We start from the raw sequence: 18,946 nt of genomic DNA on the forward strand, positions 1-18,946 counted from the left end.
ATTAGTTATGAAAAGTAGATTAAAATGACAGAGATATTACACAGCCAACCAAAAGGCTACACTTAAAAAAAAAAAGAGAATGCCAAGTGTTGGTGAGGGTGTGGAAGAAAGTGGAAAAAATGCTCATGCCCTGCTGATGGGATAGTAGACTGGTGAAACCACTTGGAAAACGGGCATGCATAATACTCTAACTCAGCTCGGGAAATGATGGCCGGGGACGCAGGGTGACAATGACTGCCCACCCCCTTCCCTTTCTGGGAAGTATTTTTACAAGCAGTTAAGAGAACCAGTACCCTGTATATAGCAAGAGACAGTAATGTATCAGGTGACAGGGCCACCAAATAAAAATTTAACAGGATGAGAACTGAAAGATTCTTGCCTCTTTTGAATCAGTTATAGGTTATGTTTTTAACACCTGTTGACTTACCATTCTGAACATGTGCATTAACAATGTGCTTCAAGTGTTCTATGGATCTAACAAAAAAACGTGCTTCCTTACATAAAGGGAGAAAAAAAGAGAAAAGAAAATATCATTTAATAGGTGTTTCAAATACAAATGGAGACTTCGTATGTAAATTGCTGCATAAGGCTACATAAAAATGTTCCAATAACATGGAAGTATTAGGTAAGAATTTTTCATAAGATAATGTCATGGTCTCTTAAATTCACATCACTTCTATAATGACTGATTCCTAGAAACCCCTAGTCATAATGCTGACACCTACATTCAAAACTTAATGTGATTTGTACATTATAGCAGCATTCTCTCCATTAAATACTTACATTTCACACAGGTGTGGAAAACAATGGATTTACTTCTTTGTAAATATCCTTAATCAACAAATATTTATTGAGCAACTACTATGCCCCAGGCTGTGTGAGGCACCAGCAATACTGCAGTGAACTAAACACACCCAGATCCTTGCCTTCATTGAGGTGACATTCTTGAGGGGCTAGGTAATAAAGTAAATCACAGAGCATGCTAGTGATAAATGCCAATCAGGAAACATCAAAGCAGTGAAGGGAAATTGGAAATATCAGAGGGGATGCTTGAAGTTCAACTCTTTCTAATCGAGGTAGCTTACACACAGATCTTTCCCCAGAAATTACCCAGATTTTGCTTTCGTGGCCTGTACCAAGATTAAACAGACAAACCACCATTGGTAATTCCAAGAATTCCGAGCCTAACAAAGCTGTGCGTGTATAGATGGAACTGGGATGGGGCTTGATGGGGCAAGTATATAAATATTTAACAGGAAAAACCCAAGCAAATAAGTGGCTGATAATTTCAAAAGTAAACACTTCTAATAATAGAAACAGTAACACTAGTCAAAATGTTAGGCCCTATGCAAGCGTCTTCTCTATAAACTGCTATAACCCTTCAAGACAGCTCCTGTTACATCCTCATCAAATTTAAGGAGAAAACTGAGAACAAAGGGTTCAAAAACGTTCCCAAAGGTCCCAAAGCTGCTAACTCGTTGTGATGGGGCTTGAACTCAGCTCTGTGGCCACCACGCCCGCTGCCTTTGGTTTGTAAGTAGAGCTTGTAAAAAGAGCATTTCTCTTCAACATCACTTTCTTAGACTGGAATCTAGAACTGGCTCATTCAGATTTTTCAAATTCTGATGTCCTTGGGTTAGCCCTACCATTCTTTTCTCAGGTAGGAGAAGTATTCCATTTAAGTAGTGAGCCAAAATACGATTACCATTCAGGCTGTAGAGGTGTCAACGGAAGAGGGTGATTCGAAGGACATCTGGAAGGTGCCCTGTCCCCAAATCACTTTTTGGACAAACTGTAACTCATCACCCCACATCTCTGTTTAAAGTACTTCCTTTTTCAATGTCTTCCGTGACTATGTCAGTGATTACACATTAGGGATGTTTTGAGGAAGAGTGCCACCACCACTGATATATTTGCGCGAGTCAGGTCCTCAGTGAGACTTTTCCTCGGAAATGCCACCCAATGGAAGGCATGAAGGAGGGCATTCTGGTCTGAGGGGGGAATGGAGCAGGCCCCGTGAGGGAGGCCTACGTGAAGGGCTATGCCAGCAAGGAGGGACAAATGGAGTGTTTTCACATCTGATTGTACCCTGGCGTCAATCCTCATGGACTGGCACCGTCATTGAAAGGGCAGGGGGAGAACAAACAGGCCCAGAGTCAGTGACTCCCCAACCCAGGCCCTAGTCAAATTTCCAACTGCAGGTCTCCTGTTCCAGGCTTGGGCCATCTCCCTGCACCACCTCCTGACAGTGACAATGATGCCGGCAGAGAGGTGGGCACCTCAAGTGGGAGGAAGTGACCTGAGCAGAGTTGAGAGGACCACAGGGCCACCTGGACTGGGGTCAGCCCTGCACACACTGTGGCCTTTCTGAGTTCCCTTCTGACACAAGTACAGACATGATGAACAGAGACAGACACGTGTGCACAATCAGGCCCTCAGCTGCACCAGTCTCCTTGCTCTGGCTTTTACCAGGATGACTACATTAAGAATTGCATTGAGCCCTGGCCGGTTGACTCAGTGGTAGAGCATCAGCCTGGCGTGCAGGAGTCCCGGGTTTAATTCCTGGCCAGAGCACACAGGAGAAGCGCCCATCTGCTTTTTCACCCCTCCCCCACTCTCTCCTCTGTCTCTCTCTTCCCCTCCCGCAGCCAAGGCTCCATTGGAGCTAAGTTGGCCCGGGCACTGAGGATGGCTCCATGGCCTCTGCCTCAGGCGCTAGAATGGCTCTGGTTGCAACAGAGCAACACCCCAGATGGGCAGAGCACTGCCCCCTGGTGGGCATGCCAGGTGGATCTCAGTTGGGCGCATGCGGGAGTCTGACTGCCTCCCCATTTCCAACTTCAGAAAAATGCAAAAAAAAAAAAAAAAAAGAATTGCATTGAGCGGTCCCCAGTATGTAATGTGAGCACAAGGACAGTCCCCATGAAGGGTGCTACGGCCTCACCTCCGGGTCCTTGTTCCACTGGACCACGTACTCCCAGCAGCAGTGCGTGTGCAGCACGTCCGGCTCCAGGCTGCACGGGAACTGCTCGTAGGCGGCACGCAGCAGGTCTGCAAGGCAGAGACAGGGATCTGTGTTCTCCGGGCATGGACAGGAGATGGGCAACCCTGTTGCTGGGGCCCATATTTCTCTGCATTCATGCATTACCTGGTATGGTCCCCAAGTCCATGTCCACCTCTGACAACTCAATTAAACCTCTGTTCACAATATCTTTGGGTTCGTTTGGGTTTTCTGCATCCCTTTCTTGATTAGCCAGCTTTAGCACCGCGGGGCTCAAGTCCTGTTTAAATACCCACTTGGCTACACTGTCTGCAATGCCACCTACAGTTTAGAGACAAGAAAGAAAGTGAAAATTTGCAGAGTCTGCAGGAGGGAGCCCTTTAGCCTCAGTGGAACTGTATCAAGTTGTAGATTCTGTTACCCAAAGAGACCCTCATTTTCAGGAACTAGAAAATTAGGCTCATCCAAACGAACAAAATAGGTTTCTTTTTAGTATAGACAAGGGTCTGTCTGCCAACATTCCCACTGAAATGAATGATTAAAGCTCTTAGGATTTTAATATTATAGAAGGATACTTGGTGAAAGGTCAAGTTCACTAGGTATTAGAAGTATCTACCAAGGACCCGTAGGACTTTGTTTCATTTAACGTACAGAGTTTACGTCTTAGGTACTGCTTGACTTAGTGCAGAGCAATTAACCGACAAGTTGCTTAGTAAGAAGCGGTGCTACCCTGTGCACACCTGCCCCACGTCGCTGGGTCTGGAGTTTGTCCACCAGGCTCTGCTGTGTCGGGCGAAGGGCATGGGGACACCAGGCCTCTCACAGACATAAGGCCGGCTAAGGGGGACTCCTGAGGCCTGCCTGCTCCTTATACTGCTGCATGTTTTGTAAGGTCAGGGGATGCGGGTGGAGGTCCTGAGCAGGGAACCCACGTGACCAGACTTTGAAAAGATCATCTGAGAAAGAAGCCTGTGGTGAGTTTTTCACAGATTTGAAAAACCTGAGTGTATCCCTCCTTCCTTATTCTTGCAGTCATTTCTATAAGATGGACAGAAGCTTCCACCACAAACAGCTGGCTATACAGACAGCGCTCTGACAGATGGCCGCTGGCTCACCTTTGCCGCCTTCCAGGAGCTTCCGGACTGAGAGCCTCGGGAGCGGCTCGGGTGGCAGCGGGGCCGGCTGGCAGGGCCGCGTGCAGGGTCGAGAGCAGGGCCGTGCACTCGGCCGGCTGTGCAGCAGCGTTTGCAGCAGCAGGCAGTCCTCCAGCTGCTTGAGCAGGAGCCTCCAGTACTCAGTGTCCAGAGAGAGGGCCTCCCAGGAGTCTGTGAGGGCCTCTGACTCGGCCCCGGCTCCAGCCCCTGACGCTGTCTGGGGAAACTAAGACAAAATGCCGTGCTGGTAATTGGGCAGAAATCTTGAGTCACCAGACACTTTGAGCTTTTAAAGTGAAGGCAGATGGAGAGAGAGTCAGGAAGCATCACACAGAACACAGAGATGCTTCTTTGCAAACGCTCCTGCTTGGCTGGGTGAAACGCGGGGTCAGGGCAGGGCAGGAGACTCAGGGGCAACAAGGACAGAGGGGGACATTTACAGAGACTGTAGTCACCAACTCATGTCATCAGGGCCGTCCCTGACAAGGGCCACAGCCCTTCTGTCAGTGGCAGGACGCTGACCGCCCTCTAGAATGCATCTACCGACGTAACACACGTGTCTCACGTTCCTCTCCATTATTATGAGCATGTTAGGCGAGTGTATTAAACTGAAATGATGGTGTTAAATGACTGCACAGACCTACTGCAGTGTCTCATCTGGTTTAATGCAACATCCTTCCAGGAAAAGTATTTGAACTGTCACCAACTATGAAGGATGTCTTTTTTTTTTTGTATTTTTCTGAAGTTGGAAACAGGGAAGCAGTCAGACAGACTCCCGCATGCGCCCAACTGGGATCCACCTGGAATGCCCACCAGGGGGTGAAGCTCTGCCCATCTTGGGGCGTCGCTCTGTTGCAACCAGAGCCATTCTAGCGCCTGAGGCAGAGGCCACAGAGCCATCCTCAGCGCCCGAGCCAACTTTGCTCCAATGGAGCCTTGGCTGCGGGAGGGGAAGAGAGAGACAGAGAGGAAGAAGAGGGGGAGGGGTGGAGAAGCAGATGGGCGTTTCTCCTGTGTACCCTGGCCGGAATCGAACCTAGGACTCCTGCACACCAGGCTGACGCTCTACCACTGAGCCAACCGGCCAGGGCCCCTTTTTTCTTTTTTTAAGAGTCTCCAAGAGATGAGGAAAAAATACAAAGAAAGGGTAAATGGAAAACCTTGATCAGAGTCGTTCAACACTGCGTGCCCCAAACATCCTGTTTATAGAGGAGGGGCTAGAACGGACCTGAGCAATAATGCAGCCGAACCCTGATCTCACACGAGACAACTGAGGCCACAAGACTCATTTTAAGGGACTCAGCACCAACCACTAGCCACGGGCAGAGAGCCAGAGCCAAGTTCAGTATGTTCCCTCTTATACCACATGGTAACCGCCAGGTTCAAGTGCATGTCAGCTGAATAAACAGACTAGGGGAAGTAACCATCACTCCCTTCCTGACCCTAAACCAGACCAAAGAGAACCTGCAGGCACACGTTTCAGATTCCCAATGATGCACAACACGAGGACCACGTGGCCCCAAGAAGGGAGAGCAGCCCCTTGGCAGGCTGGACGGACAGACAGAAGCTGCACTGCCACCACGTACCTTCTTCTCGGTTGCACTGTTGGAAATCCGTGCGGCCACTGAGTGCCCCACATGTGCAGACAGCAGGGCGGCCCCGTTGTTCTCGGACTGAATGCAGGCCGCACGCATCTGCTGCCACCAAGGGGATACTGGCTGGGAGTCCCATGTGTCATCGATGGCCACTGCAGGCAAAATTCAAAAGGAACTCTTAGTTCTCAGTTTGTGTTAATCTTTCAAATTAAATACAGTATTACAATTAAATTCCCCAGGGATGTACTTGTCTATTTCTGAATGAACTGGAAAATGAATGTGCAATCCATTTAAGTCAGAACACGTGCACTCCCTTGACTGACGTTGTGTTATTCCGTCTCACTTTGGAACCAACTTTAAATCCCTGCTTTGAATATATCATCATTGTGAAAACAACTATCAAATATTACAATATAACAGGTTATTGTTCTCATCAGAACAAAAACGAAAAATAATAGCTTCCATCAAGACCATTTCATTTACCTCAGAGTTAAGCAAATGCACGGTTTCACATTACATTCTACATTCTTTTTGATGATAGCACAAGTACAGTTTCCAGCAAGCATAACTGAGAGGCATCAGGAGTGTTCTCTGAATAAGCAAGGACTCTCTCCTGTGAACTACCTGGTGGACTGTGGTGTCCTTCGCTGGGAGAGGTGATTCCTGTGGTGCTGTGAACACTAAACTTTGCTTCTGAGAGCAGCAGCCACCGTTTCCAAGGAGGCCGCGAGTCCAGGGTCCCCCGTACTCACCTGTCATCCTACTCAGGAGGGACAGCGTCGTGTGGAGACAGCAGACGGACTGCGGCTTCTCCAGAACAGCCTTTTCCTTCGAGAGCCACACACTCAGGAGCAGAGACTGAAATCAAAGTTAAATCCTTTCAGTCTAGAAAAACATCTAACATACACAAACTCTTGCACTTCCCTAGAGAGCACAGATGTGTGTATGAGTGACTCCGGATTTCGGGTGGGGAATTAAGTGGCTGGCTGTGACATCACGTGACGTGAGGGGCAGAACAGGGTGCCCTGTCTACCTAAGAGACCCTTTCTCACCTTCCAGGGCCCTAAATTCCACCGTGCCCACCTCTTCCGTGGGTAAGCCCTACCGTCCAGTGGGAGCCTCTATTAAGGAGCACATTACACCAAGTCCTCATGTAACATCCTCAGTACAGTTTGTGACATTAAGCAAAATGACGTGTAACAACCAATTCTACCACAGGCTAACATATAAATAAGAGTTCAATTCTTTTTGGGTGGTGAACACACAAAACAATATACAGATGATGTATTACAGAAGTGTACATCTGAAACCTGTATAATTTTATAACCAGTGTCACTCCAATAAACTCCGGTGACGTGAGCAAAGCGGAATGGCGTCCACCATAAACAGCTTTACCAACAGCAGCTGCGGGCTCAGTCCAGCCAACTCCAGGGTGTGACACATGTCCTCCGTGGAGCTTTCTCCATGCAGACATTTCCAAAAGAAGAAACTGCCTAGTGAACAGGACAGAATGCATTAACCAGGGGCTACTCACCACCTGGACAAGCTTCCTGAGCTGTACAGCCTAACCCCCTGAAGGGCAGCACAACACTAAAGGAGAGAAGTGGTTGGTTCAATGTACCTGACTTGTTAAAGCATAGAGCACATCGTTACATGTCTAACCTTGTCTCTTAAGTATACTTATTAACACGACACAACTTTTACAATATAGTGCCTATATAATCAGAGTAGCTTTAGCTGACTGAAAAATTTTCATTACATCTTTTGGCCAATTCTGTTTCAAAATAAACTGAATCTCCGGGATGCTATAAGCTCCTCCCAGACTTTCTTCTAGAAGAGGAGGGATTCCAGCAGCGGTTTATTATTCTACCTACCTAAGGTCACGTACTCCTCTTCACTAATCTTCTTGACGCTGATCACGTCTTTCTCATACTCTAAATACTCCAGGAACATTTTCACAGGCAACACACCATCCTTCACATCAGAAAACTGGACGGTGGTCCTGCTGTTCTCCTGTTTGTACTTCTCTAATAATGCCTGCAGCTTTAGAAGTTCTTTTTCATCGAGGCGTAGTAATGCAGCCAAGTCCTTAAAAATAGAAAAAAGAATCTGAATAAACCATGTCTCGCTCTGTGAAGTGCCACGTGCCAACCCTATCATCTGAAATGAAAGGCAATACATTAAGCCAAAGATGGGATTTCAATGAATGTGACCACTACCATGTACTCTGCTTAAAACCTGACTCTCACATTCATGAGTAGGAAGCTTTTATATAAAGTCAATTAAGTGTACCATTTTTGGAAAGTTTCTTGAATTTTAATAAATGTGCTACTGTATAATCAGAAAAATAACAGAGTGTCACTGCCATCCTTGTGATTCTGAGAAAACTAAAGTGTTACTCAGTAAGAAATTGAATCCACATTTTTTTTTTGTATTTTTCTGAAGCTGGAAACAGGGAGGCAGCCAGACAAACAGACTCCCGCATGCGCCCGACCGGGATCCACCTGGCATGCCCACCAGGGGGTGACGCTCTGCGCATCTGGAGCACCGCTCTCTTGCAACCAGAGCCATTATAGCGCCTGAGGTAGAGGCCATGGAGCCATCCTCAGCGCCCGGGCCAACTTTGCTCCAATGGAGCCTTGGCTGCGGGAGGGGAAGAGAGACACAGAGAGAAAGGAGAGGGGGAGGGATGGAGAAGCAGATGGGCGCTTCTCCTGTGTGCCCTTGCCGGGAATCGAACCCGGGACTCCTGCATGCCAGGCCGACGCTCTAACACTGAGCCAACCGGCCAGGGCCTTGAAACTGAATCCACATTTATTAAGCAGCATTAACACTGTAGAATACAGACACTGGAGAACAAGCCTTCCTGTATCTACATGCAAATCCTCAACGTGGCTCTCAGACATAGAAAGTGAAAAGTCCCAGATACAACCTGCCAGCCTTTCGAATTATTTTACAAAAATATGTGCAAAACATCTCCTGATGCTATTATTTTCCTAAATTAGGGAAAAGTACACACACACACATACACACACACACTTTAAAGACCATAAATTTTCCATAGCAAATTTCCATTAGAGAGAGAAAATCTTTTCTAATTTTTATGTTTAAGACATTTTTATTGCTATATGTATATTTAAAATAAAAGGCTTTCACTAACTTTCAGATAACTTTCTTAAAAGCACCATCAGTAACGTCACATCACAAAAATCACTTTAATAATAGCTTTCCTTTAGGAAACTGGTCAGTCACACAGTCATTGAGGGGAAGAGAGGACACATTTCTCTCTCTTCCCCATTTAAGAAACTTTCCCTGCATGGGAAGAATTTTACATATACTCCCCAGAAATGAGCAATGCTGCACTGTAATAAAGATTACAAGGTTCTATCACTTTAAGTTTTATAGAATAAAAACATAGAACATGTCCTATAATTATCTTTTTAACCACTTGGATGTCAGATGAAATCTTTAAAAGAATTTCATTATGTAGGACATGATAAATGAGCTGACTTAGTTTTCTAACAACACAGAAAAAGTGGTCTTATCTGTTGGCAGAATCATTATTTTTGTTCCTTTAAAGGAAATTAGAGCTTGGCTACTTCTGTAAACTGACCATATTTTAACTGGCAAATGCTGTCCATAAGTTGTGTTATAAGAAGTAACCTTAAAAAGTGACCTGAGAAAACTAGACGGTTCTACGGTAGTGCAAACGGATTAACAGTAAAACTTAATTTTCTAGCACAAACAACATACATTTAGCAGTGAGGCCCAAAGAGCCAGCAGCGAGTCTTATAAGGAAAATACAACTTTATGCTTTATAAAGATTCTTAATTTTCTACTTCTTTACTGCCAGTCTTAAAAATGGAGAATAGAGAGATTATTTTGTATAGTGAGTAATGGGACTACTCACGTTATCAGAAAATGATGCATCTGAACGAAAATCACAGGAATTTAACTGACAGACGGATTCGTAAAGGTGGAGCAATTTCAGTTTACTGGCACAAAACTGCAGCAACCCTTCGTCCACAGACTCGAGCTCTGAAAGGAAGAAGGAAAGAAATACATGGAAGAGATGTATTTGACAGATTCAGAAAAAGCTTTTCTCTGTTAGATTCCTCGTGTTCTCTCCCCCCGTCCCCCATATGCTGCCTGCGAGGCCCACCCACTGAAGCCAGACAGGATGAGGGCTGCCCGGCCTCCTGGTCATGCTGGGGGGTCAGAGTTCATAGCTCACCCAGAAACTGTGGGCTGGGTCACACACAGTCTCAGGAAAGGCTGGTAAAGGGACCAAAAGAAGAATTCCACTTAATACTATCAATCAGCTTGGGTTTTCCCCCCCCAAGATTAATACTGGAAGAAAAAACTCACTATGTAATACATTCCTGTATGGTAAGGCAAATATTTACATATAAAAGAAATATTTAGTCTTTAGAAAGGTAGACACTGAAAACCCCCAGGAACTATTATTTAGGGTATAGTAATCTGGAATATTGTGTAAGTTGTTATAGCCATAATAAAACATAGAATTCTAAATACTAGATTTTTAGGACTCTCATATATGGGTAAGTTGAAAAGAGTGATGATTTTATAAAACTCCAACAATGGCATTTAGTTTCCTCCCAGCCCAGGGCCAGATAATTTTTGATTTAATACATTTTGATATGTTGTTAAAGCACTGTGGAACAGGGGCAGGGGCTTTATGAGTATACTGTGCTTTTTAAAAGGTGTTTCTAACAAGTTCTATTCAGTAAACGAGTCCACTGATTACCAAAAGTCAGCTTTACACAGATGTTGAAAACTAACTTCAAAATTAGGATGCTTCAAGTCCTGAAAGGGTATATTATGATTTGTTTATTAGGTCACTTTAAGTTGGCTTAAATATAATATAAAGCTAGCTTTTCATAATTAACATCACAAGCAAAAAGTCAGTACCCTACATGCTACAATGTAATTGATATTAGAAAATCAGAATAAGTTAATTTTTACTAGCTCAGCTGGAGAGAGTATGGTTAAGACCCTACAGTTACAGAGGAAATTCTTTTCAGACAAATACTTTCTGAACAGTAAACCGGAAAACCCAGAACTAATTACTTAATCAGAGTCTGTGATTTTGGAAGTCCTAACTTTGTTGATGAGAGAGGGGATGAGAAAATGTGGACTGCATACACTAACAGAATATTAATCAAATCAACTTTACCATTATCTTGGTCAAAAAGACATGAAAGAATGTCCCATCTCAAAAATCCCTCTCATCCCATAAGTTAAATAAAAAACAATGCAGCAAACTTTCCCTGTCATGCCAATGACTGTCAAATGTCCAACAACCATATCAGAATAATCAATCACTTCATTCTATTCTGGTATCTTTCCTCACAGTGGAAAGATCAAAAACAAGTATGTACAGTAAGAAGCAGAGTCCACATATTCAGAGAAAGCTCTGATAAAGAGTAACTCATACAATAAATAGGGAATAAAAAAGTCCCCTAAATCTAGAAGATACGAAATAAATTTTTCTTATATATATATATTATTTCCACATTAAAGAAACAGGATAGTATCATAAGCCATAAATAGCTTTCTACAGTCAGTTATAAAATTTGAAGTGAGACCATATGCCCAATCAGTATAAACCTATTACCTTGGTTTTTTAAAGCATCTGTGAGTGTGTGAGTGATGTTCCTAACGCAGGAAAACGATAAACGCTCACTCGCCAAAATGCTCTCCAAAGCCTAGAAGAGAGGGAGTAATTCCAGCAATTAGAAGGCAATGATTTTGGTTCACATTTGACATTTTACGCCTACACTTTCATTGCCCCAAGTGTCAAAGGGAAGCACCATTTTTATGATGCTTCGGTGTACATACCTGTGAACTAAAGTCACTTCTTAATATGTAATCAATTTCATGGCATGCCAAATAGAACGACAAAAAGTCCAGACTGAGAATAAAACAAGCAAGAGAGACTGATGTTTAATAGGATAGCCAGGATGAAACAGAAACCGAGACAGAGATACTCACTAGGAAGACAAGTTTGAGTAAGTCTATACTACATATGCATAAATGAAAAGTAGACACTGTTATTGTCAGGCCAGTATAAAAAAACCTGACAACAACTTAATTGCTGCTTAATTACTGCTCATGGGTGCAGCTGGCTGAATCTCTAGGCCAGTCTAGAAATATATACTCCCTACTCCCCCCAGCTGCCCCTGCCTTCCCCTGGTAGAACTTAAGAGCCTTTATCACCAGTTCCAAAATCTCTCTTCATGCCTAAAGAAGCAACCATCAGAACCAACTATGGGTTAGACACAGCAGGTCAAGACTGTACCTATCATTTCAGATTAGCACATTAAATTAAGGACTATTATTGGTGATATTAGTGTAAAAGGTTAAGCTGAGACTATGGCATAAGACAAACACAGATCTAAACACAACATTTGCCTGACCAGGTGGTGGTGCAGTGGGTAGAGCTTCGGACTGGGATAAGAGGACCCAGGTTCGAGACCCCGAGGTCGCCAGCTTGAGTGCGGGCTCACCTAGTTTGAACAAAGCTCACCAGCTTGGACTCAAGGTCGCTGGCTTGAGCAAGGGGTTACTCGGTCTGCTGAAGGCCCGTGGTCAAGGCACATATGAGAAAGCAATCAATGAACAACTAAGGTGTTGCAACGAAAAACTGATGATTGATGCTTCTCATCTCTCCGTTCCTATCTGTCTGTCCCTATCTATCCCTCTCTCTGACTCTCTGTCTCTGTTAAAATAAAATAAAAAAACACAACATTTGTGAGTCTGTGAGGGAGAAATGGTTCTTAGTGGGTGCTCGAGAGGCTGGTCAGGCCTAGGATGACTCCACTACCTGGAGGACATAAAAAAAGTGACCAAAAGGGTCAAATACCCTGGAAAACCCCACCTGCACCTGTTCTGTCCACTAAGACACAAGCTACCAGCTGGCTTACTTTCTTACCTACTACCCAGTCTTCCAAAGTCAAAACTGGTTTTTCTCCCATTAGTGTCAAAAACAACACACAACTTTCAGTAATAGATTTTCTAGCATGTCTTGTAAAATCTATAGCTTTTACACAATTTGGTAGTATAAAGAAAAAAATATCAAGGTGACAGTTTGTACTATGTTAAAGTTTCCCAATTGTGCTGTTCCATGAAGTAAGAGAAGAAACATGGGGTCAAGGTGAGAAGACTATTTGGGTTGTGGCCCATTTCTGCTGCAGTTCCCTAAGTGGCCGCTCTAGACGCCCACTTGTCACTCTAGACATCACTCATAAATGAGTGACCCGTAACACCTGAGACTGTGCCCCCAAAGAAAGGACAGCTCACCAGCACCATCAGTGGAATGGAAAACTTGACTGAACGTCACAGGGACTTGCCTATGCTACATAAGATAACACAAAGGGTTTTAAAGAAGATAAAAGGGACAAAAAGTGATGAGTAGTCACTGAATTCTCCCACGTATCCAGCATTACTTTTGCTACTGTGGATTATAAAAAAGACACATGCAGTAAGGCTCCTACTTGAAGGAGCTTAAAGAGGGAAAGACGAAGAAGTTGGAGAGCTGTGACTAATGAAATAACTAGAAACTGAGTAGTCATTGGCTCTCTGGTCCTGATGCAGAGCCAAGGAGTTCACTGTATCCACGGGGATGGAAGTGTCCTGCAAGGTTGCAGCATTAGGACCCGAGCAGCATCCCAAGGGGACTGGGTAGGAGCAGGAGGGAAGGAAGTCCCGAGTTACATCCTAGACCTGGAGTTGAGGCAGGGGAGCAAAAGGGTCCTTCCACAGGATGAGTGGGAACGTGTGTTAGGATGAGATTTTCAGAAGCGATTTATCATCAGCCAATCAGATGAAGAAGCTCAGAGCCTTAGCAATTCCCCTCTTAGGTATAAATGAAGAACTTTTATTTTTTACAGAGAATGTTTTTAAGAGTTTATTTGCGCCACACTGATGACAGATGCCGAGGAGCAAGATCTCAATGGCTGGGAGAAACTCCTGCGCGTGGGCACCAGGAGACACATAGAAGGGTAATCATAGCATCATGGTTTAGAGCAGCAAGACCCTGCCAGCCACTGAACGTGCATGGACGGCAGAGTGGCTGAGCTGTGGTCACGGGACTTGGAGCACTGTCCATGAATCACGCAGCCAAATGTGTCCTCATGGGAGAGACCCAGGAGCATGGGAGGAGGGACGTCAGGGGACATGGAGCATGAGCCCTTTACTATACAGTTTAAAAGTCAGAAAATAAACCCACATGATTAAAGGAAACATAAAAATGACATAACGCTGAGAAAAGCAACAGAGAAACAAGATTCTGGACACTGGTTGCCGTAGGGATGGGGGAAGGGAGGCGGCTGAGGGATGAGGGATGACATCCGACTTTATCCTAAGCTGGGTGGACACCCCGTGGGTTTACTTTTCTTTTTTTTAACCTAAACATATATTATGTACAGGGGTGTATGTGTATAAAACACATGCACTCGCATGTGTAGTAAGAGTCCTAACTTTTTAAAAAAAGAAACAAAGAGATAGCAGGGCCTTGCATGTGGGAATAACAAAAAGAATGAACACGAGTAAAAACATGGCAAGAAAACAGCCCGTCACATCTGGAGAAAAATAAGAAGGTAAAGAATGTCCTTAGAGGGACACGGAACAGCCACTTGGCGGGGCAGCAGTGTACACACTTACTTGTTTTTTGGTTGCAGGGTACTTAATGTCAAGGATCAATTCCTTTATTTCTGTCTCAACTAAATCTGGAAAGAGAAAGTTGACCACAGTGAAACTTCCACTTTTATTGCAGGTAAACTTTATTCTGAAGGAAACATGCATGTATTTATATAAGCAGTCAGTTTAAAGGATGTCTGGGTCCCCTCACGTTATTGCTGTAAACATTAACCTATCCTGATGGAGCAATTCACTGCAGAGCACACGGGATGACCTGCACCCCACTTCCTTCTGAAGGGGACCTGCCATCGCTCCTAATGGCTGTCGAGTCTTTTGACTGCTCCTTTTAGAACATCTTATGACTTTAAAAAGTGACGGTGTGTGCTTTATTCTGTTCAAGCACACCTACCAAGGTTGGGAGACTTCGTTTTCAGCAAGGCGGACAGTTTCTTCACCAGGTGCAGGTCCTTGGCGCGCTCGCTCTTCTTGTCACTGAAACAAGACATACACGCGCTCAAGAATGTGACGTACTTTGCCTTCTAATTCTGACACTCCAGCTTTTTTTGGTCATTTATGTTCTTCCTACTTAACTTTAAAAGTATCAGTCTAATAAGAAAAAAAAAACAATCACTACAAAATAAGAGCAAAACATGGGACTCGGAAAAGTTAGCAGACGGATATCAGTGAGCAGACAGGACATCTTACCTCAGCGCCAGATGGAAAGGAACGGTCACTGTTTTCACACTTGCGGACACAGGATCAAGAAGGCAGATCTGGTACGTCTGTGGCTGCCAACTCTGACTTGTGACGTTATTTAAGCCCATTATTTTATAGCCAGGATACAGAAGCCTAAAGAAGGCAGACCAACATGGAACATATCAGAGAAATGGCGCTCTTTATAGCTAGGGAACCCTACATTATCAGCAAGCCAGGACATCAGTAAAGCAAATAAATACAAACTGATCCCCAAAACAGAAGTCAAGCAGACCGTGATGAGCAGAGTTCCACCTATTAAAACACGCTTTTAAGTTAAGTGAGCACAGGCCTGAGTTGCAATGGCAAACAAAGCCTTCACATCTCACTTCAGAAGACTCTTCCCTTTGGAGCTCCCGCAGCCTAAGTGAGGGGATGAATGGCAGCAGCAAAGCAAACTCCATTCAGTATACACCATGGCCTTTTCAAGAAGACTCCTTTGCTATCAGATACATGCAGGAAAAACCATAATAAAGAACGTTTCATGTCTCTAACAATGTGCAAACGCATCAGCAGATTCAGTCTAAGCTTTCCTCAGCTAAAGCACTGCTCGCAGCCCCCAGGGAGACGCCAGCTTGCGGCCTACCTGCAGTGCTTGCCCACGTTGAAGGCCCCCACTCTGGGCCCCTGCTGCGTGCTCCACACCTCTAAAATCCCCCTGCGTGGCGCGTAGATCACAAGGAACTGAGCCACTCGGCTGGGACCCTGCGTGTTTCCAAAGGGGGAGGAATCTGCCTTCTCTGGGACTCTCTCATGGAGGTCCTCAATAATTTGGATCCAGCCAGTCTGGGCACCCCGATACCCTTAGAGACAGAAGAAAAGGGATACTAATTAGTTAATTAATCTAAGTTTAATAGTAGCCTGCAGAAGTAGGATGGAATGTGGGGAGGGGGGAATTTAAGAAAAGTTGTAAAACTTGGTTATTTTTAAATTATGAAATATCTTGAACAAGATATTAATAATTATAATCAACATGGACTCAATCATGACGTCTTAATAGTAAAAAGCAAAATGTATCGTTAAAGCCTCATACCTTCCTCCTTCTTGGGACACAGATGAGAAGGCTGGAGTTCCAGCAGCCAATTGCACCATGAGATAACCATGAATGGGGATGCTACATGGAAGGAGACTGGCTTCCTGAGGATATCATGGTGATTTCATATCAATCCTGTAGTTGGCTCTGTTATTAGCAGCTAAATGCAACTCCCCACTGATATAATTACTAAAAAACTAAGTGAACCAACCCTGGTGAAGTGAACTGAATGTAGCAGAGGCAGAAAACTGAATTTAGAAATTGGCAATAACAGTGAGAATTGAAAAGTACAGAAAAAAGAGGTCAGAAGTACCTCTGAGCTCATTAGACTTAAAGATAGGCCAGTTGGATGACTTGATTGGATCAAGTATTGCTGACCCAAGTTCACATTAAAAAAAGAAAGCATAGCCCTGGCTGGTGGCTCAGTGGTAGAGCATCGGCCCAGCGTGTGGAAGTCCCAGGTTTGATTACTGGTCAGGGCACATAGGAGAAGTGCCCATCTACTTCTCCACCCCTCCCACTCTCACTCTCTCTTTCTCTCTCTCCTCCCCTCCTGCAGCCACGGTTTGATTGGAATGAGTTGGCCCCAGGTACTGAGGATGGCTCCATGGCCTCTGCCTCAAGTGTTAAGAAGAGCTCAGTTGCTGAGCAAGGGAGCAACGCCCCAGATGGGCAGAGTGTGGTCACCCCCTAGTGGGCTTGCTGGGTGGATTCCGGTCACAGTGCATGAGGGATATTGCTCAACTATGGGGGTAAAAGACAAATTAACCTTTCTTTCTGAATTTTTCTAAAGCAGTACCTTTCCACATGCGTATTGCAATTCCTCGAGCCACATCCAATAGAATGACTCTGCCAAAGTCGTCTGTTACTGCAGCTAGTGTGTTACAGGGAGACAGACAGATGCTCTCACCATGGCGCCTAGAGTCTGGAAGCCCAAATCTAGTATTTAAAAAACAACAAATCTCAAATCACATTCCAATCTAGAAATATACACCAAAATAAAGCATAAACGCAATAGGCTGAATCTGTTTTTTATACAGAGAAACATGAACCTTGCATGGATTAATAATGAACTGTTTACACCTGACATTTTGCACTATAAAATACATAGTTATTTCTTCCATTATAAAATAAAAACATCTATGTTTCACTTTGCAGGTTTTCTATATAAATACCCACAGCCTTATATTTTTAGAGAACATCAAGTCTACTACAACTATCTTTCCTCGATTAAGCACTATTGTCACAAAAAAACACAATACCCTCACAAACAACTGAATTTTGGAAAACTTGCTGCTACATGGGCATCTTTTGTCTATTTTATGGTCTCATTCTTAATTTGTTCAAGTTTTGCTGGACATCGTATCTTGCTGATACCAGGGTTATCAGTCTGAAGTGAGAACTTCCTTTCTCCTAAATAGTTATCTCTACCTGTGCTTCAGCTATCATCAGTATTAGAACTTTAAATAAAACTAAAGAAGTACAGAGAAAGGACCACAGAGCTCACTTTGACCAAAGTGTTTAAATTTGCTATATCTCTTAGGGCCATTTGGTGGTACTTTATACTAGGTAGTAAAAAATAATTTTAAAACAAAGTCTAGCACAAATCACACGCTCTCTTCCCAAACCTGACCAATACTCTGAACCTCCTACAGCTCCGATGAAGACAGCGAGGATGCAAAGCCAGCATTCTGAGGAGAGCCTGAATGCAAGCGATTCCTGATTTTATTTTTTCTAAAGAAATCTTTAAGTACTTTGTAATTTTTTACAGCTTACTGACAAACTCTTTTTAAAAAGAAAATCATCATCGATAGGTGTTTGCAAAAAAGCACTCTCAGGTATACATACTGAGCACCTGCGACAGAACCGGGAGACGGTGACGAATGAACCAGGCAAGGACCGTTGTCCCCATGGAATTCACACTCTACTGGGAAAATCACACCGATGACTTTCAGAGGCCCCAGGAACTTGGGAGATTAAAGCAGCAGCTAAGCATACTGAAAGGCCACAGATCTCAGTCCATTTAAAAATACTCAAACGTGGCCCTGGCCAGTTGGCTCAGTGGTAGAGCATCAGCTCGGCATGTGAAGTCCCAGGTTTGATTACCGGCCAGGGCACTCAGGAGAAGCGCCCATCTGCTTCTCCACCCTTCCCCCTCTCCTTCCTCTCTGTCTCTTCTCCTCCCGCAGTCAGGGCTCTACTGGAGCAAAACTGGCCCGGGGGCTGAGGATGGCTCCATGGCCTCTGCCTCAGGCACTAGAATGTCTCCTGCTGCAATACAGTAGTGTCCCAGATGGGCAGAGCATCGCCCCCTGATGGGCATGCTGGGTAGATCCCAGTCGGGCACATGCGGGGGTCTGTCTGACCGCCTCCCTGCTTCTAACTTCGAAAAAATACAAATAAAATTAATAAAATAAAATAAAGACACTCAGATGTGAAAGGTGCGCGGTGGACTTGCCTCACAGCTAAGGGAGTGGCCGGTTCGACCTTTGGCTTCTGCTTCTGGACGGCTTCCTCCTCGTGCTTACTTTTCCAACCAAGCCAACCACTGAAAAGAGCAAGCAGGAGGTTAAAACCAGGCTTCCAGGGTCCCCAAGGGCAGACTATCAGATTAGAAGCCAAATTACCTGGCGGCGTTAAACAGAGCAGAAGTAAGTTTGCTGGCAACGGCCAGGGCCACGTGAGATAGCAAAGGCTGCGTGCTTCCCTGGGGAAAAAACACGTGGAAAACGTAACAGGTGGCAAAGGA

The 18,946-nt window shown here is 44.6% G+C and overlaps 1 protein-coding gene across 1 annotated transcript in view; it reads right to left on the reverse strand.

Moving 5' to 3' along the window:
- The window catches only part of RAB3GAP2 (RAB3 GTPase activating non-catalytic protein subunit 2), a 55,014-nt gene that overhangs the window by 9,041 nt on the left and 27,027 nt on the right, over window positions 1-18,946 (reverse strand). Inside the window, exons 11-27 of the mRNA XM_066380355.1 lie at window positions 18,825-18,904; window positions 18,656-18,745; window positions 16,997-17,136; window positions 15,751-15,967; window positions 15,117-15,260; window positions 14,821-14,903; window positions 14,436-14,500; window positions 11,389-11,479; window positions 9,661-9,788; window positions 7,625-7,838; window positions 7,146-7,243; window positions 6,503-6,608; window positions 5,742-5,902; window positions 4,117-4,381; window positions 3,149-3,322; window positions 2,945-3,051; window positions 428-494 (exon numbers count right to left, since the gene is read on the reverse strand). Coding sequence (XP_066236452.1) covers window positions 428-494; window positions 2,945-3,051; window positions 3,149-3,322; window positions 4,117-4,381; window positions 5,742-5,902; window positions 6,503-6,608; window positions 7,146-7,243; window positions 7,625-7,838; window positions 9,661-9,788; window positions 11,389-11,479; window positions 14,436-14,500; window positions 14,821-14,903; window positions 15,117-15,260; window positions 15,751-15,967; window positions 16,997-17,136; window positions 18,656-18,745; window positions 18,825-18,904 — 2,230 coding nt within the window. The remainder of the gene's footprint in view (window positions 1-427; window positions 495-2,944; window positions 3,052-3,148; window positions 3,323-4,116; window positions 4,382-5,741; window positions 5,903-6,502; window positions 6,609-7,145; window positions 7,244-7,624; window positions 7,839-9,660; window positions 9,789-11,388; window positions 11,480-14,435; window positions 14,501-14,820; window positions 14,904-15,116; window positions 15,261-15,750; window positions 15,968-16,996; window positions 17,137-18,655; window positions 18,746-18,824; window positions 18,905-18,946) is intronic.

This window comes from Saccopteryx leptura, chromosome 1 (assembly GCF_036850995.1).
Source record: "Saccopteryx leptura isolate mSacLep1 chromosome 1, mSacLep1_pri_phased_curated, whole genome shotgun sequence".
Classification (NCBI taxonomy): Eukaryota; Metazoa; Chordata; class Mammalia; order Chiroptera; family Emballonuridae; genus Saccopteryx; species Saccopteryx leptura.